Below are 24,737 nucleotides of genomic sequence, written 5' to 3' on the forward strand. Positions count from 1 at the left end.
TCCAGGCAGGTGGGCAGAACTTGACCCCAGCAGCCTCACTGGGAAAGAAGAGAGTGTCAGGGGAGAGGAGCCAGCCAGGAGCGTCCGTGGTGCTCAAACTGGTTTGACTGGGCTGCCCCAGGAGTGCCCAGTCCAGTGAGGGGGAGAGCAAGAGCGTACTGGCAGGGATCACTGGCCGTGCCAGGGCTCAGGAAGAGACGTAGTTAGGAATGGGTGGAGTAACCTGGCGCTGGCCCTGGTATTGTCTCTTCAGGAGGGTGAGAATTTTGTCAAGAGAAGGGAAGGCAGATAACGGACCTGAAGAAAGTCCTGCTGCGGCAAGATATGTGGTGTGACAGGTTAGAAGTGGTTGAGGTCTGTCTGTTTGCATAAATTTAGTGTTTCCACCACATGAAGATTTTTGGGGGAAGGTTCCTGTTGCCAGCACAATACTTGGGATATTTTGGACCACCTGCTGTTCCCACTCTTCAGCTGGAATCCAGGATCCCTGACTCCAGGTAGAAGACAAAATCCAACCACACACCAGGGAGAGTCCGTCCCTGCCGGGCAGACGCTGGAAGATGCAGCTGCTCACCGTACAGCTCCCGTTTCCACAAACTGGAGCTGCTGTGGGATTCTGTTCCTTTTGCGCTGCAGCCTGCCTTCGCGTCCTGAGATTTGTTCTCGAGGAAGCTGTCGCAGCTGAGGGAGCTGAAAGAAGCTGGTGGCTGGATGTGAGTCCACCTGCGCACCTCTGCGCTGGGTATTCGCAGGCTCCTCGGGAGGGAGAGGACCCCTCTCGTCTCCATTGCCCTGTGACTCTCTGGCATGCAGAAGGGACTGTATTTGTGGCCATTTCTGTTTGTTGAACTCATGCTCAAATTTTCCTCCTGTGGATTCTTTTCCTTGCCCATTTGTACTTCACTGCCTTTGCTGAGGATCTCTGTCGTCATTGTGTCACTGCTGAGGGTGGTACAGGAACCCTCCAACCCACATGCTGCTAGTGTCTTAGACAAGCCCCACGCATGCACAGCGCCACTGTTGCTGCTCCTTGACGAGTCCAATGTTCCCTGCTTGAGTGACATACGCTGGCCTTCTCCAACCCTGGGGCTGGGAGTCCCCCTGTGGGCATCCTGATCAGGGCCATACGGCTCAACTCCAGCTTCTCCTTCTGTGCCACCACATGGGCTCTGGGGCTGCCGTGGTTTCTGTACTCAGCGCCAAGGCTGAGGAGCAGAAGTTTGGGACAGCCTCCAGGTAGACTTTGAGCCATTGACCACTCTCTTTGTGCCGGTGGTCCAGACTGGCACCTCATACCAATGCCTCACAAATTTATGCCCACTTGCATGGCTGTGGTGCTTCTCAGATCTTCACCAAGCATTACATAGCAGCCAAAAAAAAGCATACTGTGCTCTGTTATGATTGTTCTGTGTCCATGGACCGCCAAGACCAGCTCTGAGGTCTGGATGAGTTCAAACACATCCCTACCTGGACCCAAGCAGTGTGAATGCAGATGTGCACCACCACCAACAACAACAACTATTCAGGTCAGGAGCACTGTGAGTTGTGTGGTCTGTATTTCCACTCACCTTCTCCTTGGCTTTCCCTGGGCTTCATCCCAGCCTCTCATCTCCTTTGGTGGCCAGGTAAGAGTAAATGAAGTTCTCAGGCCTGGATTAATACCATAGGTGCTGCTTAGAAAAAAGAAACTTGGTTGGCTCCTGCTGCAAATCACAAGTGTGGTCACTGCTTTGAAGGTGTGAAGGGTCCAGGGAAAGAAGGAGCGGCTGCTCTGATGAATAAGAAAAGAAAGCAGCACTTGAATGTTTCCATTATGTTTAGAGCTGTGCAAGCGCTTGGAGAACAGGGTGAAGCACAGACTCCCCCTCCTGGAGACAAATTGCCACCCTGGTACTGGGAATGAGAGAGCAGAGGAGCCATTAACTCCTTCCAGGCATGGAGAGTACAGGTCACAGCAGGCACTGAGCAAAAGGCGGCAGAGCATCCATGGCCTTGCTCTGACACAAGGTGTCCCAGGAAGGACGAGAGCTCTCCGAGATGCAGGACACCACGGCACGGGAGCAGGGTTACAAAGCTGTAGGGAACACCAAATGCAACGGTCTTGCAGCCACTGGTGGGGTCAGGCTCTGGCAATCTCTTCCTGGGAGGTAGGAACCACCTCCCAAACAGGCTCCAAGGGCCATGCCCAGCCAGCAAGCTGCTGGGGAGCTTCATGGTGGTGGCTGAGTGTGGATGGGGCTTGGCAGGTCCTCCTCTGGCCAAGGCAACGGGAGGGGAGGGCAGGTCCTGTCCTGCCAGCGCGGCCCGTGCTTTCCCAGGAGGTTGGAAAACTGACTTCCAGGGCAGAGGCAAGCTGATCTCGTCTCCAGGCAGTGGAGGAGCTCTGCTGCAGGTGTCTTTTGGGGCCTGGAAGGAGCCCTCAGGAGATCCCCCTGATCCCTCCCTCTGCCCCACAGCAGGACCCCGGTCTGGACTCAGCCTCTCCAAATGCTGTGGGTCAAACCTTGGTACCTGACAAGCATCTTCCCTGCACGTTAACGCTGTGACTCCGGTACCACGCGCCCCGCTCGCTGACTTTCACCATGGGAGGCTGGCAGCGCATGCTCCCAGCTCCTCGTCTGCAGCTGAACCGTACGGGCAGGCAGGCGAGCGCCCCTGCCCACCAGTATTCCCAAAGCAACCCCAGACTGTCTTCTAGGCTTGTCTCCTCATCCTCTGAGTAAGCTAAAGCTCAGGTTTAGGTTTAGCACAGCACATTTGGTTGCAGAGTGTATTTTGGCGACTAGAAGATGTTTGTAGCAACTGGCTGTTTTTTCATCTACATCTTTTCAGATGCGCTTCTGAGGTGCCTCAGGATTGTGTCACCGTTTGAGCCCATGTGCGGCCACACAGGCCGTTCCTCCCTGCAAGCAGGTGGGTGAATGTGCTGGGAACCCTTTTTTAACCAAAGGAAAGGTGCGCTGGATCTGGAAACAGACACTAACGGGTACGGGGAGAAGAAGCCGGGGTCCCACCAGCTGCGGGCAACAGGAGGTTCAGCTGTGAGGGGGCTCTGCCTGTGACCACCACGTGCCCTGCGTCCGGTAGCCCACCGTCCCCGGGGGCTCGGCTGCCGGAAAACACAAAGGGGTTTGGGGAGGGTGCCAACCACTGCTGTTGAAGGGACACTGACCCGAGGAGCAGGAGGAGAAGGAGAAAACAAAAGCCAACAGAAGGAAAAGCCTTCAGAAACAGGAGACTCCAGCTAGCTTCTTGAGAAATCTTCCAGGATAAAATGTTGCTGTGAAATAAATACTTTTCCTCTTGCAAGGACTGGAGCTGCCCCAGGGCATGGAGCTGATACCAAATGGTCGCAGCTGGGATGGCTGTGGGTGCCTCAGTCGGCAAAATCAAACCGCAAACTACGAGCAGACAAGCGGCAAGACAAAGGGGTTTTTAATAATGAAGGTGTTGCTGGTAACATAGGTAAGGAAACGTGGTGGCTTACAAGTTTGAAGCTGACAGCATCCCTTTAAATAAGGAAATACATTTGCTGAGAGGAGGAAGGTCTCTGGAAAGCCCCGGACATGGCGCAGTGTAACAGCTAACACTACTCTGGTTCAAGTGCTATTGATATTCTCCACAGACCAACTTTGAAAAATCTCTCACTTAGAAAAGGAAATTCTTAAAAAAAAAAAAAAAATGCAACCTGTGATCGTCTATCCTAGCAGTGCACTGTGTCCGTTTGTACAATAGAAAAGCAGTGCTTTAAATAGTGAGTCGAAAGCTACCGCCGTGCGCTTTATACAGCATGCAACAAGGCCACGAGCCGGGGCCGCGGCGGGGGCCGCAGAGCCTCCGCCCCAGCTCCAGCATCCCTGGGGCGAGCGCCCGCAGACGCCACGGCCGGGCTCCCCACCGGCCCCTCGCGCCCCAGCTGCCGCGTCTCCGATGTGCTGTCCTTCCAGTAACACAAATATTAAATACGCTCAGTCTGTAAATAGTTTAACAATCTTTGTCAGCAACAATATTTACTTTGGCAAAACCAGAATGGCAAAGAAGTAGATGTGTCCGTCAAACGGCCTGCAGCAAGTTCTTTGGTGGAAGCCAAGACGTGAAGCAAAGGCTTCTCGCCGGAGCCCAAGGGAGTATATTGCACAGACACTTGCAGGAGAAACGCTGGTGACTTCAAACTGGAGGCATCACTGCAGAAGAGCATCCATCTCTGCCGGCTTCAGGAGAACGAGCTCCTCCAGGCTCAGTGATTCACAGCCGTTCTCCGGATGGCCCTGCTCTGGGCTGCGCGAACAGTGACGCCGGAGAACACTCGGGAAGAAGGGGATGACTGCTCGGGATCAAGGAGGAATGGGAAGAAGGATGGAGGGAAGGACGGCAGAGGAGTGGAAGCCACAAAAGCAGACACTCGCACCAAACCACAGCCACGCAAGGGCCTGCTTGGGCCTGCCCCACCTGCAGGCTGCTGAGTGCCCATTTTGGCTCCCCCTGCTCCCAGGTGGTGCGAGGTGGTGGAGATCCATCCTGACTCTGGGCTGTGCAAAGGACAGCCCCTCCAAAGCCTGTGTTTTCCATATGACTTGCTCCTACCTTGGACCAAAACACGTTACACACCTCTGTCTGTACCACACTAGCTGGGACATGGCAGCTCCACCAAGATGCCACGACCCTTCAGTACCTGAACCTACAGCCTGAGCAGCTGCCTCCAACGTCCAGAGCTCTCTGCTCCAAGGTCACAGGGTTCAGCCTGATTCAGTTCAGGCTGCAGCCGGGTCGGCTCCTGGGCTTTCACACCCCCACCCCCTCCCCCCCCCCCTCCAGGCACCGTGAGGCTACGACAAGGTGCCACCATGAACATGGTGATCTCCATCAACATGGTGATCTGGAGCAGAGCTGTGTGGGGACCGGGCAACGCAGCTCTGGGGGCAGGAGGAAGGATGGAAGGCGAGCCTGGCTGGACGGAGAAGTGTGCTTATCGCCCTGGCCGGGCAGAGCCGCCCTGCTCCCACAGCCCCTGGCCTGGGCATGGCCAAGACGAGCCCAGCAGAATGGCTTAAAGGGCTGGATGGGCAGAAGGGGAGTGGAGGAGTGGGCAGCAACAGGCTCTCCTCTCCATGATTTCCCATTGCCACCCAGGTGAGGTCTCCTCACCATACAGTTTTGTCATGAGCTGCTCCAGTTCTCACGAGAGTGACTGCTAAAACTGGGAGGAAAAAAGATAAAAGAAGAAAAACTGAAGATCTTGTCAACCTGAAGAAGAGTTGTTAAAGGCACTGGTGTCCTCTGTGGGCACATGTCAACGGAGGAAAAGCAAAGTACCAGAGCTGTTGTGCTGTCAATTCACAGTAACTGGAAATCCAAACAAGTTTATACGCTGGGGAAATGACTGCAGTTTCCTCTGGACGTGGCACGTCAGCCCTGCGCGTTCTCTGGCACAGGACAGAAACACTGTGCTGGCTGCCGCAGGCTTACAGCATCCCGCCTCCACCCCGCTGCCCTTCACCACTGCTGCAGGTGCAGGTCCATGCTGGTGTTTAGATTGAGATCGGTAACATCTAGGAAATCGATGTTGAAGATGCTGGGGCCCGCAGGCGTGAGCGAGCCAAAGCCAGCGGCGGAGCTGGGGGGAGTGAGGTCCAGCCACTCCATCGTCTCCCACGGAGACTCAGTGAAACTCATTTGTAAACCAGAGCCATCGGCGGGGGAAGGGGAGAGCTGGGTTTCCATGGGTGAGAGGGGAGTCTGTAAAATCTCCTGGGAGGTGAGCAGTTCATCTGCGGCTTTACCGGAGAACCCCTCCATCATCCCTTCGAAGTGGGACTCCTCCCCTCCCATCTTCAGCAGGGCGATTTCACTGACCCTCCCCAGAGGGCTGTGGGCATTGAGCAGGACCTCGAGGTGAGCATCACTGCTGCCCGGACAGTGCTCGAAGGAGAGCTGGGCCGAGGAGACCTGCTCGAACGCGGTGGATGGCTTTGGGAGAGAAGCACCGGAGTTCCCTGTAGACACCGTTATCTGAGGTACTTTCTGGAGGCAGGACCGATCCTCCTTGGCGTTGGCTGGCATTTCTGTCAACAAACGAGAGGGGTTTGAGGTGCTCTGGCAGTGCCCACCACTGCTGGGCACAGGGGCACCACCACAGCCCCCAGCCGGGCTCCTGGGCTGCCTACGGAGACCCACTCCCCACTCCATCCCCCTGGTACTGCTTGCCCACCCTCCCCGAGGGACACCTCGCATGTTCCTGCTTCCTGACCTGAACTCCCCTGGTTTTGGACACAGTTCCCAGGGCACGAGCACTGTCAGCTGTCCCCATGGGCGTTGTGCTTGGCAAAGGGCACAGAGGAGAGCACCAGCAGTGCTCTGCCCAGGAGATGGCACTGGCAGCACTGGGGATGGTGGGGGACACTGGGAGCTCTGGGTGGGGATGGTGCTGGCAGTGCCGTGCACAGGGCCGCTCTCCTGCGATAACCAAGCCCAGATCACCCCACCAGGTCTGCAGATGCAGGAGCAGGCTCTGGGAGGGCAAATTTGTGGCTGCTGGCACAGGGTGGGCAAACGAAAGCTGTACTCAACTGGGGCAGCTCTGCTGGGGTGCACAGAGCCCCACGGGCTGACGCTGGCTCGGAGGGGAAGAGGGAAGCAGTGCGTACCTCCACTTTCTATCAGCACGTCCAGGAGCTCGTCCATCTGCTGACTTCGTGTCATCTGCTGCAGCAAAGGACAAAGAGGAGAGCAGAGGGCGTTAGGAGGGGAGCCCCTCTGGCCACAAGCCAGGTAGGCAGCTCTAGACCCCACAGATGAGTTTCTCCCATTCAGGAGAGATGCCACTCCAACACAGGGCTGGCAGCATCTTTCAGGTGAGCACTGCAGGGCCCTGGGACAAGCACAACGGATCTGGGGAGCATGGTGCCAGGCTCCTCCCGGTTCCTGCCGATCCTCTGCTTAGTGCCCACCACAGACTGCCTCTTCCCAGGGCCCTCAGGACACACCAACTCTTTGGACTCAGAACCTTGCACCGGCACGTGCCTCCTTGCATCTCCCTGGGGGTAACACATCATCATACTCCTCTCCCCAACCTGAGACTGGAATGACTTTCTGCACGCCTCCCTGCCAGCCAGCAGAAACCCATTTTTACCACTGCCAACAGGATCACTCCGTTTTCCTAAAGGAACCAGCAGCCTGGCACTGGGGCTGCTGATGGAGTCTCATAAGAAGCAAGAGGTTCATGGGTGATGGAGACAGTCATCCTGGTGGGAATGGTGCTCCAGGGTAAGGCTAACGGAGGCAGCTGGCATGGAGAAGGGCACTTTGCTAATAGGTTAAAGGGGGAAGGTGAGGTTTCCTGGTGACTTGGGAATGCTCAAGAAGGTTTCTCACGTGGCACTGAGCTCCCCAAAGAAGAGTACACCAAAGTCCTGGGGTGTTTGTCTGGGATGGCGGGACCTCAGGGTGGGCTGGCTCCGTCCATCATGCAGAAGATGCTATCCCATCCAGTGTGGTGTCTGACTGCTCTGGGGCAGCCATTCACCAACAAACTCCTCAAGAAAAGCCCATTCCTTATGGAAACAGGTCTGTCCTACCCATGGACCCCGTACCAGGCTGTAACTCCTGCAGATGAGCTGCATTCACCGCAAAAGCACACCCTGCGCAGCCCGAGCCCTGGAGAAAATAAAAACCATGCAGTTACCTGCTTTACTGCATCCTCATAGGGTGGAGGCTGCTTTACCTCTGAGAGGGCTGGGCTTGACTTACAAAGACTTGGGGATGGAAAAGAAAACTTTTGACCTGCCTGCGTAGCCATCTGCGTGGGGGAAATACAGGGAAATGGAGTCAACGCACTGGGAGGCACGATGGGAGGCCAGCTCTCTTTCACCCCTGTTGAAGCCAGAGTGGTGCCAGGGAAACTAACGATTTTGGGGGTTAAATCAGCTCAAAGTGCCTGGTCTCTGGGTGGGAGAGAAGAAAGTAAACTAGCTCTGTCAGCTTAACTCTGAGGCCCAGGGCCAGGCTGGCCTCCAGTCGCTGCCGGAGCACAGGCATGATGCCACAGAGCACCCTGGTCCTTGGTCCAGCTGTGAACGTGCAGAGCAAGGAGGAAAGAGAATGGGCTGCTGGTGGTTGACTGCACCCAGTCAGTGGCAGAGCTTCCCCAGCTGCCTCCCAGCCTCTCTGTTGGGGACCCTCTCCATCACCATCTCTCCAGGGGCATCTCACAGAGCCTAGACCACTCAAAAGAGTGGCTGCCAGGTCAGCACCTGGGCTCTCCCTGTGCCAACCACCCATATGTCAGTGCCAGCTTTTTGCCTTTCAGGAGGGACCTCACCTGAAGGTCCAGTGCCTGCCACCTGCTGTCCCCATTGTCTCTAGGCCCTTGTATGCCCATCACCACCACCGGGCCACGGCTGCCTCACCGCATAACAGCCAGCACCAGGGGACGTAGCAGATGGGTCGGATCCAGGAGTTGATCCAGGGCAGTGGTGAGGCCGCTCAGCCTGGCCATGCACATCCTCACCGCCTTTCTGTGGGGGGTGGCTGGGACGAGCAGCATCCCTGTGCTGGGGGGGACAGTGCTCCTGCGTTGGACACCGAGGGGCAGCTGAGGCTGAAGAGGGACCCCCACCTCTGGGAGCCCCTTGCAGGCAGCAGAGGAAGGCCCAGGATGGGGGGTGTTGCAGCAGGACACTGCGGGCCATTGTGTGTGATCGGTGTTGCTGCTGCCTGGGAAACACTAGTAGGGCGCTGAGATGAATTTGGGCTGCAAATATCAGCACCTTGTGCTGCTTTTTTTTGTGTGTTGGCAGCATGTGCCTCTCTCCAAGCTCTCGTACCTGTCCAGAGGACTGAGTGGGGAGTGGTGGCTGCTGAGGGGACGACTCTGCAGCACTGGTTGCCTAGTGGGGAGGTACAAGCTCTGTCTGACTGCAGATCCCAATTGCCAGCTCAGCTCTATCTTCCCAAGAAAAGACTTCTTACACGAGTGGGATAACTGCCCTCCTTCAACCCACTGGTCCAAGCCCCCCACGCTCTGCCAGGAGCCGCAGTGGCTCAGCAAGATGCTGACAAGCCCTGCACCACTGCAGTGGGGCTCTCCCAGGGGCATAGGAAGCTGTGCCAGGGCTCTCCCAGGGGCCAAGGGATTTGTGCTGATGCTTCCCCGCTGTGGACAGAGCTTTGCCAGGGCTCAGTGGGGCTGAGGGAGCTGTGCCAGGGCTTCCCCAGGGTGGAGGGAGCCTTGCCAGGGCTCCATGGGGCAGAGGGACCTGTGCCAGGGCCTCCCCCTGAGGGAAGAGGCAGCTGAGTTAGGGCTCTTCTAGGGCAGAAGAAGCTGTGCCAATGCTCCCCCAAGGCAGAGGCAGCTGTGCCAGGACTCCTCCAGGACAGAGGGAGCTGTGCCAGTGCTTAACCATGGGTAGAGGCAGTTGTGCCAGGTCTCCCCAGAGCAGAGGGAGCTGTGCCAGGGCTCCATGGGGCACAGGGTGCTGTGCCAGGGCTCTCCCAGGACACGGGAAGCTTTGCCAGTGCTCACCGAGGGGCAGAGAGAACTGCGCCGGGGTCCTCTGGGGAAGAAGGAGGCTGTTCCAGGGCTTCCCCAGGGCAGAAGGAGCTGTGCTGGGGCTCCATGGGGCACGGGAGCTGTGCTGTAACCCCCGCCCAGGGCAATGGGGTGCAGTGGCAGCAGGGCTCCTGAGGAGATGCCCTGCAAAAGACCCTGTGGTGCCACCAGCTTCCAACACGTTGTCCATCTGGGCTACTCTCTGCCTTTCCAGGCAGTCCCACATGATGCTATGGCCCCCGAGTACCAACCGTGGGCACGACCAGTCCCAGTCTGACAGGAAAGGACTCAGACTGGGATGTTTGTCTGACTGCCCACAGACACCAACATGCTCACCACTGCGATGCCATCTGAAGTGCTCTCCACTCACCGATGCCGTGCGAAGGCAACTGTTGGTCTGTGGGGACCCGCTGCGCCCTTCTGCCTGTGAGCCGGGGGATACGGAGAGGAGATAGTGGCTGTTGGGTGACGGCGGCAGGCTGATGTGCTGGGGGCTCTTTGCAGCCCCGAGCGGAGAGTGCTGGGGGGAGCACTGCGGGCTCAGGAATGTCGAGGAGGTGATGGTGCTTTGCCCCGCAGGCTCCAGGCAGTGGCTATTTACAATGTGAGGCAGCTGCGGCACCCCACAGTTACTTAACTTATCCGAGCTGCTGGCTTGGCCTTTCAAGGCAGTTTGTTTGGACGCGAATGGACAGCTGGACACTGCGTTTTCTTGCTTGATGGGGACACCAAAGAAATGCTGAGCGGGCTGCTGCTTCTCCTCAAGGCCGTTGCTTCTCTTTCGCTTCTGGAGCTGCATCCGGAGCTCTTCCACCTGCCTCTGCTCCTGCTGCAGCTTCCACGTCAGTTCATTGATGACCTTCTGCTTCTCCACCAGCATCTTGTCTTTCTCCGTGTCAATCCCTTCTAGCTCCAGCTGGATGCTCCCTCCGTTCATGCTGCTCATGAGGCTTTCTTCGGCACTGCCATGAACTGGAGATGGCTGGAGACCGAACTGTGGAGAAGACATGGGCCCATCATTGAATGTGTCTGGCAAAGAGCCGCTCACAGAGAGGTCGGAGGAGGCTGGAGAGATGGGTGGGGTGGAGCTGGTGCTGCCGAAGTGGTAGAAGCCATTTGATAACATGCTGGTGGAGGACTGCGACTGGTAACCAGACAGGGTGCTTGTTGGAGTGACTGGGAAGGTGACAGTGGTGATCTCGCTGAAGTTTGGCACCGCATTGCTGCCACACTCCTGGAAGGGCCGCAGCCGTTCCATCAGTGCTGTTTTGGTACCTGACACAGGCAGGCCTCGTATTCGGAGCTGCTGTCTCAGTTCTGATACCTAGAAGGAAGGTCACCAACGATCAGTCCCAATGGCAAATGAGCCCTTTAGAAACCCAACACTTCTGACAAGGAGTCTCAGCTCACAGGTTCCTAGCTTTAAAGCTCTGACCTCCCAGGTGCTCACTGTCTCACTTGCGGTCACTGGAGTCACCATGCACAGCCCTGGCCACTGCACGTCCTGCAGGACCTCAACCTTTCCTAACAGGAAAATGTTCCTTCTTCCTTCAGGAATTGTGACCGCACTCCACGAAACAGCAGTGGTGCTTGGGACGTGGAGGTAACACAAGACTCCCTGCCTAGCAGTAGGTTTCCACATGAGCTGACTGTCACACAGCACGGGAACCACCTGCTGGCATCCTTCAGCTTCAGGGTATGTGACCATGTACCTTGGGGCCAGACACTCCGTGTTCAGGCATCTGCACAGGGTTCAAGCACCTGAGCTGGGGTATTGCTATGGCCAAACTCATGTTATTTCTACATCACCTTATTTGTTTCTCTAATAATGAATATTGTCCCTAGGTGTCTGCTCAGCCTGGCGTTCCCCATGGCTGAGGCTCCAGTAGCAATGTAGAAAAGAACCATCGGTGTGAGTGAGTCTCCCTTATGCCCTGCCTGTCTTGCCTACGTGAGAGGTTTAGGCACCGTTCAAAATGGTGCTTGCGGCTGCAGGCTCCAGGAACGCCTGCTTGTGCAGAGCTGAGCTGGCCTGGCCACAACAACCTGAGACGCTGTGGCACTAAGTGGAGGCCATGCTGACCTAGCTTCTGGCTGGTCTGCTAGCAGCATCCACGACATGCACCATAGAACCACGGAAGGTACGGAGCCACGAGCAGCAGGAGCAGCAGCACAGACCATCCTTTAGTCCCCGACCCCATGGCCTGGCCTGCAGCCATCTCAAGTTATACCTAAACCTTGCTGATACACGCCCTGGAGCAAAGCACCCACGTGCCACGTGCAGAGCAGCAAACCCGTGTTTTCAGTTACCACCACGGTGACCGATTCCCGACACAGCACGACGTGCTCCTGGGTTTGCTCGCAGCATGGTTTTGGTTTGCCGCTCACTCCCAGTGCTACGCTGCACGCCTCAGGGGCGGCAAAGCGTGTTCAGGCTGAAAGATTCTGCTCCTGCGGTGACAAAGTTTGCACTCACTTTCAGATCATCCAGGTTAGACGGCAGAGGGCCTGGCTTGATGGATGAGACACAAGCCTGGCCTGAAAAGGTGGTTTTCACCGGAGAAAGAGGGGTGGTGTTGACAGAAGTTGATGAAGAATTTGAACTTTTGACCACTTGCTCATTTGATTGCCTGAAACAACAAAGGAGATTTGGGATAACTTGTCTGCCTCCCCTCCACCAAGGTCTCCATGCCTAGTGTACCATCCCTCTGCTCCCTTGGGGCTGCTGTCTCCTTTATGAGACTTGAAGGTCCACCAACCCCAAGGAAAACTGCATTGGGCTGTAAGGAGGTTGCTGGTGACCCACCAGCAGATCACAGATGCCCCAGCCAGTGCACAAAGAAATATGTTTGCAGGAGACTGTGCTATGTTCCCAAGCTTGTATGTCTTACTTGCGTGCATCTATCCCCATTGCACTGACACAAATGGGTATGGGAGGGGAACATTTGGAGCGAGACAGTGCCAAATCCTGCTACTGGCACATCACCACTCACTTTAGCTGGCCTTGGTGCATCCCTGGGTAGCTGAAGTGCTGTTGCTGCTGTTGCTGCTGCTGGCTGAGGATCTGGAGCTGCAGAAAGAGCTGCTGCTGCTGGAGGAGCCTGGCATATGCAGAATCCATGGGTGGAGGGGACTTCTCTGCCTTCTGGTCCGGAGGGATGTACTGGTGATACTTCAGCTTCTTCACCTTGGGCTTGGTGTCCTTGGGCTTTTTATGACGGTTCTTGCTATCAGTGGATGATTTGGACTGTTGGTCCAAGAAAGAAAGGAGTTAGCTGGGAAAAGAGCTCCTGTCACCCCTGTGAGAACTCAGAGGTCTGGGACAGAGAGGGCAGCTCCTGCTGACACCCTGACATTCCAGCTCCAAGAGCTGCTGAGCCTGCTTGTGGGAGACTCCCTCAGACCCACGTCTCATCTCAGTTGTGCTGGAGAACACATGAGATGGAGAATGACCCTTCTTTCCTGCAAATATTTCAGTGTTGCCTTTTATCTCCTTCTGGTCCTAGTCCCAGGGGATGTTTCCAGCGCAGGACCCGAGCAATCACCTCTTGCAGCATGCAATACCATACATTACGCCATTACAAAATGAGTCAAATTGCAGTTTTTGGCAACAACCTTTGTGTCCTTGCATTCTTCCAAACCTTAAGGCCAAACCCCCAGACCTCCCACACTTGTGAGGTGCAGAATGTGGGCACTTCAGGCAGGTGCCCTGGGCTTGTTCCCGCTCCCAGGGAGCCTGGAGGCACAGGCATTACCTTCACGGCAGAGGCCACCGGAAGAGGTGGGCTCTCCTGCCCTGCTGCCTGCTTGGGGCTGTCACACTGGCTGCCCTGCCCCGAGGCCGGGTCCGGTGCATGGCCATCAGCGCTGTGGGGGTGATCCTGCAAGGGAGAGGTGAGGGGACTGATGGGAGAGGGGATGCGGGGCTGGTGCCAGGGGCTGGCCAGCCTGGACAGCCTCTGGTACCCCATTCACTCTGCCCCATGTTGTTCCCAGTCCATCCCAATCCCCCCACATCTATCCCAGCCCACTATTCTCACTTCTCCCAGACTATCCCAGTCCCCTCGCAGCCCCTCTGTCTCCCCAGTTCACCCCAAGCCCTCTCCATTCCACCTCAGCCCTGTATCCTCTTGCATCCCCTCAGCGTCCCCCAGATTAGCCCAGTCTCCGAAGTCCACCCCAGTCCCTCCAACTCCAGTTCACCTCAGTCCTCCCAGCCTCTCCACGCCTCACCCAGCCTAGGCTAGTGCCCCCAGTCCCTCCCAGTCTCCCCAGTCCTAGACTAGTTTCTCCAGTCCCCGCCGCTCTACCCAACCCCTCAGCCCAGCCGTGGCCGCGTTACCCATGCCCGCCAGCAGGGGGCGCCGCAGCGCCGCGCAGCCCCGTGCCCGCCCACGCGGGTCCCCACGGGCACCAGGGGAGTCCCCCAGGCCGCCCGCCCCGTCCCCACGGGAGGCAGAGTGCCGCGGGCCCTACCTGGGGTGTCCCGGCCGGGGCGGCGGGGGCTGGCTCCGAGGCCTTGGTGGCGGCCGCGGACTCGGTGGAGGCCGGGGAGTCCTCGCTGCGGGCCTGCTCCGGGGACAGCCCGTCGTTGCTGCTGTCCTCCTCGAAGGCGAAGGCGTCGGTTGGCTTGGGGTAGCTGACCTGGGTGCCTGCCAGCGGAGAAGGGGTGACAGTCAGGGCCGTACCCTGCTGGAGAGGGGACAACGGCGGCCGTGGGAGGGATGGGGTGAGCCTTGCGGGGTCCTCCGTGCCTGCGCCCTCCTCTTGCAGACCTGGCCGTGGGTGAGGGACGGGATGCTCGGAGAGCTGACACCTCCCGTCCCCAGCCACGCACAGGGGCAGCTCCTGGGTGTGCCCCCGTGGGCCAGGGCTTGTGGGAGAGGAGGTGACCTCAGCTCCTGGCCTGTGCTGTGGACCATTTTACTTGGGCAAGAGGAGACCTCCGAGGAGCCTGGCCCACCAGGAACAGGAGGCTTTTTGCAGACAGGTGGGGCTGGTGCAGGAGCGTCTCTGCCATCCTACCCCATCATTGGGCTGAGATGGGGAGAGGGGCATTAGAGTTGCCCTCCCCACCAGCTGAGCATCCTCACCCCAAGCCCACACCACACAAGGGACCCTGTCCTCAGCAGAAGAACTGAGGTTGAAATCCACTTTGAGGGTGGCCCATCTGCTCATGCTACAAGAACCAACACACAGGGACCCAGCTGCCGCTGAACAGAGGCTTCCAGATCCTGTCTCTGTCCACAAGCTTCACCTACACAACATCCTTCAAACCACTGCCATCACCTCCTGACTGCCCCAGACACTGCGTGTCCCCACCCCCAAAGCTCCCGGGATGCTATCTCCCAGTCAGATGGGCAAGAGCTCTTGACCCCCAGCTTTTGCTGATAAATAAAGTGCTGAAAAAGAAAAGGTTTCATGTGAGCCTCAGGAGGGCTGCAGGTGGGGGTAGAGGAAGGAGCAGCACAGCCACACTCGTAATCTCCTCATGCTCACGTCTGGCATTTGTCAGGCAGCTTGGTGCACTGATAGCGAGGTGACAAATGGGGAAATGGGAAGGGCCTGGGGACAAGCTTCCACCTGTCCCTGCTGCCAGTCTAGCAATGTGCGCCTTCTCACCAACACACACCCTCCTGCTCTGACCCCTGCTCCTATCTGAGAGATAACCGTTATCGCTGCTTGCTGCTTGCTCGCTGCTTGATCACGGTGCCAGGGCGGGCGAGGAAGCGGGGAGCCCTGGCTCCTCACCCCAAACTGCTGCCCAGCCACAGTATGGGGTGGGGATGAGAAAGCAACTGCATCCCGTCGAGCTCGGCATCAGGCTCCACATGTGTCCCTGTCCCCTTTCCGTCCGGGGCAGCACCCACACTGGGTCTTCCCTGAGAAACTGCGGTGCTGCAGGATCTGCCACCCGGGCTGGGTGGGAGCTGCTCCTCACGCCTGCAGACAAGCGTGGGCACCCTCTCTCGGGAAAAAATGACACCAAGCAAGGGGGACTTGTGGCTCTGCGAGACTCCCGCTGAGCTGGCACGTAATAAGCACGCGTTGAGAAACGGTGCCAAAGCCGGGAACCCAAAGGACCTTCAGGACATGGCGGCAGCCCGGAGCATGACAGGAATGTGCTGCATCCTGCTGCCTGATACCGGGGGCCTGTGCCGGGTGGGGAATGCTGCCCTTATCTGTCCCGCTCTTGCGCAGCCCAGGGCTGACCGTATTGTTTCGTGATCCCATGTCTCTGCTGTAATCTCAGGCAGAATGGTGTTCGCTCCGGGCTGTTTCTAATGCGCTGGGTATTGTCCTCTCAAGCGTATTGGACAAAGTGATGACAAGGACCTGGTAAAAAAAGGTTCTTGTATCACTGCTCAGCTATGCGGGGCACTGGCGGCCTCCTGTCATCGGGACGTTAGGGCTTTCGGTTGGGGTCTGGCACTTTCTGCTCACCCCACCGGAGGTGATTAGAGGAACACGTCAGCTGAACTTTCCACTGTATAAACAGTTGGGATTCCAAGGTTAAAGTAAAATGATTTTAAACTCTGTCATCTTTCTGGTATTGTGAAAACAAAAGGCTTAACATTCAGAAGTGCCAGTGCTCCTCTCTGATCTGTGTTCAGCCCCTCGCCCCAAACCATGAGCACCACAAGGTCCCTCTGACTCCAAAAATGAGCTTGAGGATCCTTCAGCCTGGGGCTTTCTTCTGCCAAAAGCTGAGGGCTAGGATTTTGTTCCTGGTGCAGGTGCATCACCTCCTTCTCATGGCACCCAACAGTGCCGAGTAACTTCACGTTTGACCCTAGTGTGCTGCATGTTTCACCCTAAATGGGATAAAATTGGCTTACCGGACACATTTTCCCTCCAGCAATGTGACAGAAAGGCATTGCGAAAGGGAGAAATTTAAAACTGAGCAAATCGGTTTAGGCCAGACTTTCTGTTTTTAACAATTTTGTCCTGTAAATCTCTGTTTACCACAAGCTCCTGACAAGGCAGTTGCAGAGAAACTCAGTTCAAACTTCAAGTGCACTTGCCCAACCTCCGAGCCTCAGCTACAGTGGATAAAATCATGCTCAAACTGCCTTGAGTGTTTATAAAGGGGTGTTTGTTGTTTTTTTTTTTTAACTTTTTTTTTCCACTCTTCTCTCCTGCGATAAGTGGCTGTGGAGCTTTTACTTGAACTCTCCTTAAAAACTCCTCTTCAGGCAGAGTCCTGGAACATTTCACCTTCAAAGGCGAGAGCTGTGAAATGCTGGAGATGGAGCAGCTCAAGGATCAGCCTGGAAAAGCTGCTGCACGGACGCTGCCTACGCTTCACAGCCGGAAAACCAAGAGCAGAAGCAATTGCAGGACAGGACAGAGAGGTACCTCACCAGAATATTTCATGTCGTTTACACTGCTTTCTGAGATGAAACGAAAGTCAAAGCACTTCTCATTTCAATCCTCATTTTCGGCATCACTCTTGTCATTCAAAGACCCCTCTTGTCCCAGAGCCCTGCCACCATCCCCAGCTCGCTCTGAGCCCCAGAGCAGGCACTCAGCATGGGATTATGCCAATGGAAATGGGATTGAGGAACCAGGAGCAACAGAACATGGAGTTCCCAAGGGGGCAGAGCATTTCTCAGTGCCTCACTTGAGGCCCGAGGGCCAGTTTGGACACGCAGAGATCGTCTCAGGCTTCAAAAATGTGGGCTGCTGTCCTGGCACTGCAGGACCCTGCTGGCTTTCCTGCTCCTTTCTCATGTTTTGGACCTCCCTGTCCTGGCACTGGGGTCTGAGTCAAAATCTGAGTCACCTTCTTGCTTTGTGTCCGCTCCTGCACCAGCCTTCCTGTGACAGCATGGAAGAAATTAAGGAGGATTTTGTGCCTCCCTCGTCCAGCTGGGGGGGGAGGTGATGGAGGAAACCCAAGTCAAGGCAAAAATCAAGCACTGGGTACTGGTAGGTGAAGTGTACCCCGCTTTGGGGTTGTTGTAGTCTCCGCTGGGGACCAAGCTACATGGTCTCTCACTCACTCCCCCCACCCCCAGAAGAAAATAGAGATGGAAAAACAAACAAACAAAAACCCCACTAACAGAAAATACTGAAGCCCGTAACTCACAGTGCCACAGCTCACAGGGGATCCTGATGCCCAGCTCCCTCTGAAGGAGCAGAAACCTCCCCTCAGCCCCATCCCCTCTTTATACACTGAGCGTGGTGTCCCAGGGGGTGGGATGGCCCTTGGGCCAATTTGGGTAAACGATCCCAGCTGGTGGCTGATCAGTGACCTGTCCCAGCTGTGTCCCCAGCCACAGGGGCCACCAGCTCCAGTTCCCCTTCCATCTCAGGTGAGAATGAACTCCATCCTAGTCAGAAGCAGGACACGGGTGCAGGCTACTCCTCATATTCCCCAGCTCCCTAGCACCCCAGGGATGCTTCCCCACCCAGTGATGCAGTACCCTGGGTACCCATGCACGTTTCCATGGTCATTGCTCTAAGAAGGTGAGAGCTCTCTTTTAATTCATCTGGATAAGATAGCACAGGGTGTGCTGCTTACTGTGAAAATAATAAAATTTCAGCAATAAATGCAGCTCTTAAGTCCAGGCTGGTCACTTCCTGCAGTCACTGTGGTACATCCTCGTAACCCTGCCGCCCCTGCCCCGTGCAATGCACACAACACAACGCGCGCGTTCACTTCCGTTACCTTTTATGGCCTCTTTCACAGCCGAGTCGACAGGAATAATATTCTTCTCCACCAGCTCCAAAGGACCCGGCCTGAGAGCAATCTTTTCATTGAGATCGTCTGCCAGCCGCGCTCTTTTCAGCTTCATTTGCGTAGACTGGATGGACCCCTCTGCAGTTGAGTCTAAAAGGCCAAATGGAAGGCATCAGTTCAGGACCTGGGGCGTCTGTAAGCATGGTGCTTGGTGAGAACGTGCTTCCCCTTCAGCACAGCCTTTCTGGGCTGCGACCAAAACCTAAGCATGGCTTGGTGCACAGCAAGAGCTGCTCCGAGGCTGGGAGGCAGAATGCTGGACTGGATGGGGCTGGTGGTATTTGGGACATGGGTTTTCCTCTGAGCCTTAGGTCCAGCTTCTCCATTCCCAAGCAACAGCCTCTGTCTACCAGCCTAGGCTCGCAAACCCAGCCTGCAGCTGGAGCGTCCTCCCCAAGGCTCAGGAACGATCTGGAAACTTCATTATCAAGCTGTGACTAACACGGGGGCCAAAGGGGACTCCAGCTCCTGCCTGCCAGGAGCTCACTGACCCTTGTGGGCTAATCCATATGGGTCTCTACTTCAGGGGAACAGCTGGAGAAAAGAACTATTAATAGTGTTTGACAACCGGAGTAAATGGCTTACACTGGAAGATGAAAAGCTGAGTCTCTGGGAGTGGACATTTGGAGGCAGCATGACTACAGTTCTCCAGGCGTTCAGGGGAAAAACAAGCTGGAGAGGAGCATAACAACGGCAACTAGATCTGGAAGCTACAGCCTACCAAACCCAGCTGAGAAGTCCCCAGTTATTGAGTGGTGACAGAAGGGCAGCCAATTAACCAGAAAGATTTCCTGAACAAAGATGATCTGGCTCCTCCGGTGGCACAGGCGGTAGTGAGAGAGCGGGGTTCTATACTAGACCATGTCTAGACCCTTGGGGGTCTACAGTAAGAGGAGCTGCAAGACTGGAAACTCTTCTAGATGAGATATTGTAGGCAACACAAGATACAGGGCTTGATACCAGGGAAAAGTTCTCTGCAGGAAACCAAGAGAGCTGATGTAGGGTCACTTCTGGCCTCAGACTGTATGGGGCAGTGAACACACCTGAGGTGCACAGTAACAGGAGATGTGCCTGTAAGGCATTTAAATGATGCAAAGAGTCTTAGCTGGCCAATTTCAATCACCTCTAGGTCCCATTATGGACCAAATGGACCCATAAGTCCATGAGGTGCCAGGGCACACCTCCACGAAACGCAGAGCACAACAGGCAGATTGCCCAATACCAGGCAGGCAGTCTCTGCTCCGCCGCTGCCCCGGCCCTGTCCGTGCCCGGACGCTATGCTATGCCCCTAACTATTCTGTGGTTCTCTGACTGCAGCTGCCTCCACATCTGGTTTACAGCCCTCAGGCCCCGACTCCAGTCTGCATTGCTTCTATTAATTAACCCAAGGGAAAGACAATTTCCACCTGTTAAACAAGCAATGGTGCCAGCTCATTTTAGGGACGGAGACCCGCGGGAAAAGCAAAGCAGCGGCACTGATCTGGCATGGACTCCTGGCCCGTCCCTGCTGAGAGCAGAGGCCAGCATTTACAGCTGCCAGAGAGTGATCTGCTTCTTCCAGGCGACTGACAGGGCTCGAGGAGGGAGGCTGCACATCTTCCCTGTCTCTAAGGAGCTCGTTATCTCTGGAGATAATGAGGGACACCGCAGTGTTCTGCTGTCTGTGATGGGTTGCAGCGGAGCCATGCCGGCTCTCTGGCTGGGCGGGGACACTGGGATGGGAGAGGGGACAGCTGCTGTGGCTCACGGGCTGATAGCAGGGCTCACTCTTTTCCTAGGGCAGTGCTTGGGTCACTGACTGTATCACCAGGAATTGTCACACAGAATATCCAGAATTATGGCATGACACAAGATGTACAGCTTTGGGAGGGTACTGCAACCACCTGCTGCAGGGATTTCAGTGCCCTGGAAAACAAATGCCCCAGGTATGGTTTCCATGAGGATCAGACATCAGCACCTCTGTCTGACAGAGTTCTCTCTCACAGCTGTTCTCTACCCCACTGTCCTTTAGTGCATCTTATCCTGGTCCCTGCCAGAGATGGGGTTAAGATTTAGATGGCCTTGGGTCTGCTTCTGTCAGGGAATAAATGTGTGTCCTGCCTCCTGAAGACCAGGTCTGGATTGGATTCCATACAACATGTGTCCCATTTAATCTGCCTCTCACGAGCAGCCAGGACAAAGTTAATTGTAACGGGAGTCCCGAAGGGAACCCAAGTGGGACAGGAGAGACATGAGTCACGAGGCAGGAGACACAAGGGGTATGTGGGAGAAGCTTAGGCAGTCTTACCTTGTAAAATGTGCATGTTGACCAGGTCTGATCGCTCAGGCCTGCTTCTGATCTTGTGCTTGAGATAATCTTCAGTCTGCAGAACACAAATGCAGAGAGTTACCTGCCTAGAGCCACGATGAGGTACAGAGTTTCTGCCCCTGTGCCACCCCATGCTGCTTTTGGATTTCTTACAAGCTATGTTGAGTGAGCTCCTAAATACCTTTTTTTTTTTTTTTTTTCCCCACTCAGGCATTGGCTTGTTCTTGAGCAGAAGTTCTTCAGAAAGGGCAAAAAGTGTGTGGAGCTGCTGACTGTTCACTATACCCACTTCTAAACTGCGTCCTTTCCAATTTCCCTTGGGCTTCTGGTGCTTGAAGTATTACGAGGGCTCGTGGGGAGGATGGAATCTCTTCACTGGGAGTGGTGGATCTGCTCCTAGCTTGGTGTACCATGTCTCCTCTGAGAGCTGCACCAAGGCAGCTCCAGAGTGTACTGCTGGCGATGGCGTCCGTGGGAAGCCTGGCGCTCTGGGGTGAGATACAAGGCTGAGCAAGTCATGAAGACAGCCAGACTCTGCACCCCGGTCAGCCAGGAGGCTTGGCCTTCCTGCAGTCCTGCACGTCCTGTGCTCTGTGGTTCCTTACCCCAGCCATGATGTGGGGTTGGGAAAAATCCACTTTGCAGATCACTGCAGCTGAGCTTGTGGTGAAAACATGGTCCCAGAGCCTTATGCCAACTTCCTCATGGCTTTAGGAACAGAAAGGCACGCAGAGGTACAATAACATCATCCATTAGGGCCAAGAAAGTCAGTGTTGAGGGCAGCTGACCTCAATAATACAAATATAAGCTTATCCCCTGGTGAAGAAAAGCTAGAGCACAACTTTGACAAATTATGAGCTTGTCTGCTAAGTTGAGATGCAAGAATAAATAGTACAAAAAAATGTACATAGTTCAAAGAGGTTAAAATCTTAAGGATAAATATAAAAGAATAGTACAAGCAGCTGGAGCAAAACTGGAAAACCCACAGTACAAAATGTACAGGATCATGAGAGAAAGATTTTATAAGGACTTCTGTAGCCAGGACAAGGCAGTGGAAAGTGCTGTCTGTGTTCCATAAACAGGAGAAATAATCGTGCATGCTGCTGAGATGGCTACAGGATTTAATGCCTTTTTAAACCATCCCACTAAAAAGATAAATGGCTATTTATCAATCAGATGACTAAGCCAAGAACCTTCAGCAACAAAGGAAAAGAAGCTCCAGTTATCAGGTTGGAGAACAGGTTGGAGAATACTCAGATGAGTTCAATGTTCCCAAACAGTTTGAGATACACAAGGCTGGAGCAATAGCAGCTATGAGTGGGTCCAGGAAACTGGGCAAGGGAGAGAATAATTTCTTGCTTTAAAAGAGATAGAGAGAAGAAACTAGGAAATTATAAACCAGTCAGCAAGATATTGGATCAAGTAATCAAACAATCTATATAAATGGGTTTTGAAGATAGCAAGGAGGTGAGTAACAGCCAGGATGGATTCATCAAGAACAAACCACATCACATCAATCTTATTTCCCTCTATGGAGAGACGACAGATTTCTGTTACAGGAATAAACAACGAACATCATGTAGCTTGACTTTAAGCAGGTTTTGACATTATCTCACATGGCTTTGTCATGTGCAAGCCAGAGAAATTTGGTCTGGATAAAGCTAACATAAAAAAGGAGCATAGCTGTGGGTCACCAGAGGAGTAAGGAACGGCTCACAGCCTAAATGGAAGAATATATCAAATCATGTTACACAGCAATTTTTCCTACTAGTCAATATATTCGTTAGTGCCTTGGATAACAGAAGACATACTCCTTACCTCTGGATCATTCAAGGCTAGCAGATTACAATGCAACATGATTTGGAGTAATTGACGAAATGAGCTGAAATACATTTGATACGATTTTGAGAAGGGCATTTGGAAGGGACTGCACTGAGGTCGCAATTAGCCACAGCTAAGCCAGCTGATTAGGTACTGGGGTGGACGAAGACTTAATCCACCAAAGATGCTTGTGTTGTGGTCACTGGACAGTGGCCTTAGGCCACTTTACTCCATAAATAGGGAAAAAAAATATAGCAGACTCTGGAGAATCCAGTGACCAGCAGCTGAACCCCATCCCCAGGGCAGCAGGCAGCTTTCTAGGCGAGGCAATGACGGATGTCGGGTGGGCCCTATGAATAGCACAGCTCTGGTCTGTGCCCTGCATCTGAAAGGGTCCATGGCAAGAGTCTGGACAACAGCGCCAGAAATCCTGATTGAGCCAGAGATGGGATCAGTGAGGAGAGGCTGAGGGAGTGGGGGTTGGTCAGTCCGGAGGTAAGATGGCTATAGGGAAACAGGATGCAAAATACTTTTCAAAAGTGCCACAAGAAAAAAGTTAAACGGTTCTGCGTGTGCATGCATATAGGAGAAACAGTAATGGGCTTGAACTTGAGCAGAACAGCTGCGTCTGGGAATCGGGGGACACGCTGACGGCACAGGTTAGGGAGCACTGGAGCAGGTTGCTGGGGGTGGGATGTCCGTCGGTGGTCACACATCTCTCAGGACTGACCCCGACGGGGCAGTTCTGCTCTGGGGCAGAGGCACGACAGCTGTGCCCCGCAGTCCCTCCCTGCCACGCTTGCTGGGGTGCTGGGGGTCAGTGCCGAAGCCCCGCTGAGCCAGACTGCCCCAGGAGAGTCAGCCTGCTCTCTGTCCTCCCATCCAGCAATCTGCTACAGGACACGGACTTCAAAGTCTGCTGCGCTGGCCTGACGCCAGCCTCTAACATAGCCAGTGACATGTTTAAACAAATACTAGACATTTTATTTACTGAAGTCTTTACAATTCCTTACCCTTCCCCCCGTATTTTTTCCCCAGCTTATTTTCATCAACACAATCCCTCGCTTGGTAGATTTGCCTGGTTCCTGTGCCAGGTCAGAGAAAGATGGTGCCTGCACCTGAGTACAATTAAATTCACCTCAAGCATTTCCAGCTAACCCTCAGACCAGGTCCTGACTTGGGCTAAGCTTGAATTGTCATCCTACACTTGTGGCATTGTTCATGTTGAATCCAGCATCCACACTGCCTTAGCCTGACTTTCTGCTGGGATTTCCGTTCCTTTTCACCTTTGCTGTGTATAAGCTGCATTTCTGTCACGGGGGTGCAAATGGTGGAGAAAGATTTCAGATATGTGTTATTTTTTTTCATGTCAGCTGAAGCAGAAGAGCTTTCAAAACGCATGAACGCGGTTATTGTTATCTGCTTTCTGTTTGCAGAACATCAGCTTGGAGGAATATCAGCTAAACAACAAATGCCATTGAGTAATTATCTGGAAGCAGCTGCTGCTCCTTCCCTGTCCCAGCTCTAAGCAGGGCATCCTTGCGAAGGAGTGTGTGTTTGTTATGGACTGTGCTCATTAGCGTCTTCCTTAACATGCTCTAAAAATACATGCGGTTTGGGATGGACTCGACCATCCTTCCCTTTTCCCCAGGCAACTAGCCAGTGAAAGCTTTTGAAGAGAAAGACGGAGAGACACAAATGTATACTTAAACTGTAAAATATATGACACTTCAAGGATACTTTGGATTGCTTGAAATTTTGTAAGCATACTAATTTTTCAGAGTCATATTGTGTTTCTTACGCTAACCGTTTGTTACTGCAGGAGACGCGGGGCAAGTGATTTGGAGTGTGTTTAAGTTCAGAAGAGCACTTCTCCATATCTCACAATCCTTCTTACTTGCAAAGGTCCTTTTCCACGTGACTGCAAGCATGTTCTGCAGATTAATGGAACAGATTCTCGTGTTCAAGCAAAACCTGCTTGTCTGATTGTTCCCTTTTTCATGGACATCCCTCCAGTTTGGTCAAGGCTGGATGGCTGATGTTTGGAAAATCAGTGTAATTTCCCAAAAAGTGATCACATCCCAGAGTTTTGATGCGTTCTGGAAATGGCTACTTATCTTATCTCTGTCTTCAGCAATTATTTAGGGAAGCCTGAGTGCAGTTAGATAAGGGGCCGATGGGAGCCTAGTCCACTTAGCCCCATGGACGTTGTGTGTCGTAATGGCCAAGCTCCATCGCGGAGCTAAAAGCCAGGCTTCTGTCTGATGACAAGTGTCAGCTCTCTGAGGACTCGCTCCAGGCGACAAAGAGCATCT

The 24,737-nt window shown here is 54.5% G+C and overlaps 1 protein-coding gene across 6 annotated transcripts in view; it reads right to left on the reverse strand.

The window, feature by feature from the left end:
* Positions 1-3,431: 3,431 nt before the first annotated feature.
* MYOCD (myocardin) overlaps positions 3,432-24,737 on the reverse strand; it is a 33,998-nt gene continuing 12,692 nt past the window's right edge. For 3 of the 6 annotated variants that reach the window (XM_086762452.1, XM_086762457.1, XM_086762451.1), the window contains 10 exons: positions 20,581-20,656; positions 18,222-18,383; positions 14,024-14,199; positions 13,303-13,428; positions 12,541-12,794; positions 12,024-12,177; positions 9,918-10,871; positions 7,682-7,795; positions 6,645-6,702; positions 3,432-6,062 (listed from right to left, as the gene is read on the reverse strand). In XM_086762452.1, coding sequence (XP_086618578.1) covers positions 5,494-6,062; positions 6,645-6,702; positions 7,682-7,795; positions 9,918-10,871; positions 12,024-12,177; positions 12,541-12,794; positions 13,303-13,428; positions 14,024-14,199; positions 18,222-18,383; positions 20,581-20,656 — 2,643 coding nt within the window. In that variant the 3' untranslated portion in view covers positions 3,432-5,493. The remainder of the gene's footprint in view (positions 6,063-6,644; positions 6,703-7,681; positions 7,796-9,917; positions 10,872-12,023; positions 12,178-12,540; positions 12,795-13,302; positions 13,429-14,023; positions 14,200-18,221; positions 18,384-20,580; positions 20,657-24,737) is intronic. The other 3 variants (XM_086762455.1, XM_086762453.1, XM_086762454.1) reach the window with 2 other exon arrangements.

Source organism: Chlamydotis macqueenii, chromosome 18 (genome assembly GCF_036417535.1).
Source record: "Chlamydotis macqueenii isolate bChlMac1 chromosome 18, bChlMac1.mat, whole genome shotgun sequence".
In the NCBI taxonomy this organism is placed as follows: Eukaryota; Metazoa; Chordata; class Aves; order Otidiformes; family Otididae; genus Chlamydotis; species Chlamydotis macqueenii.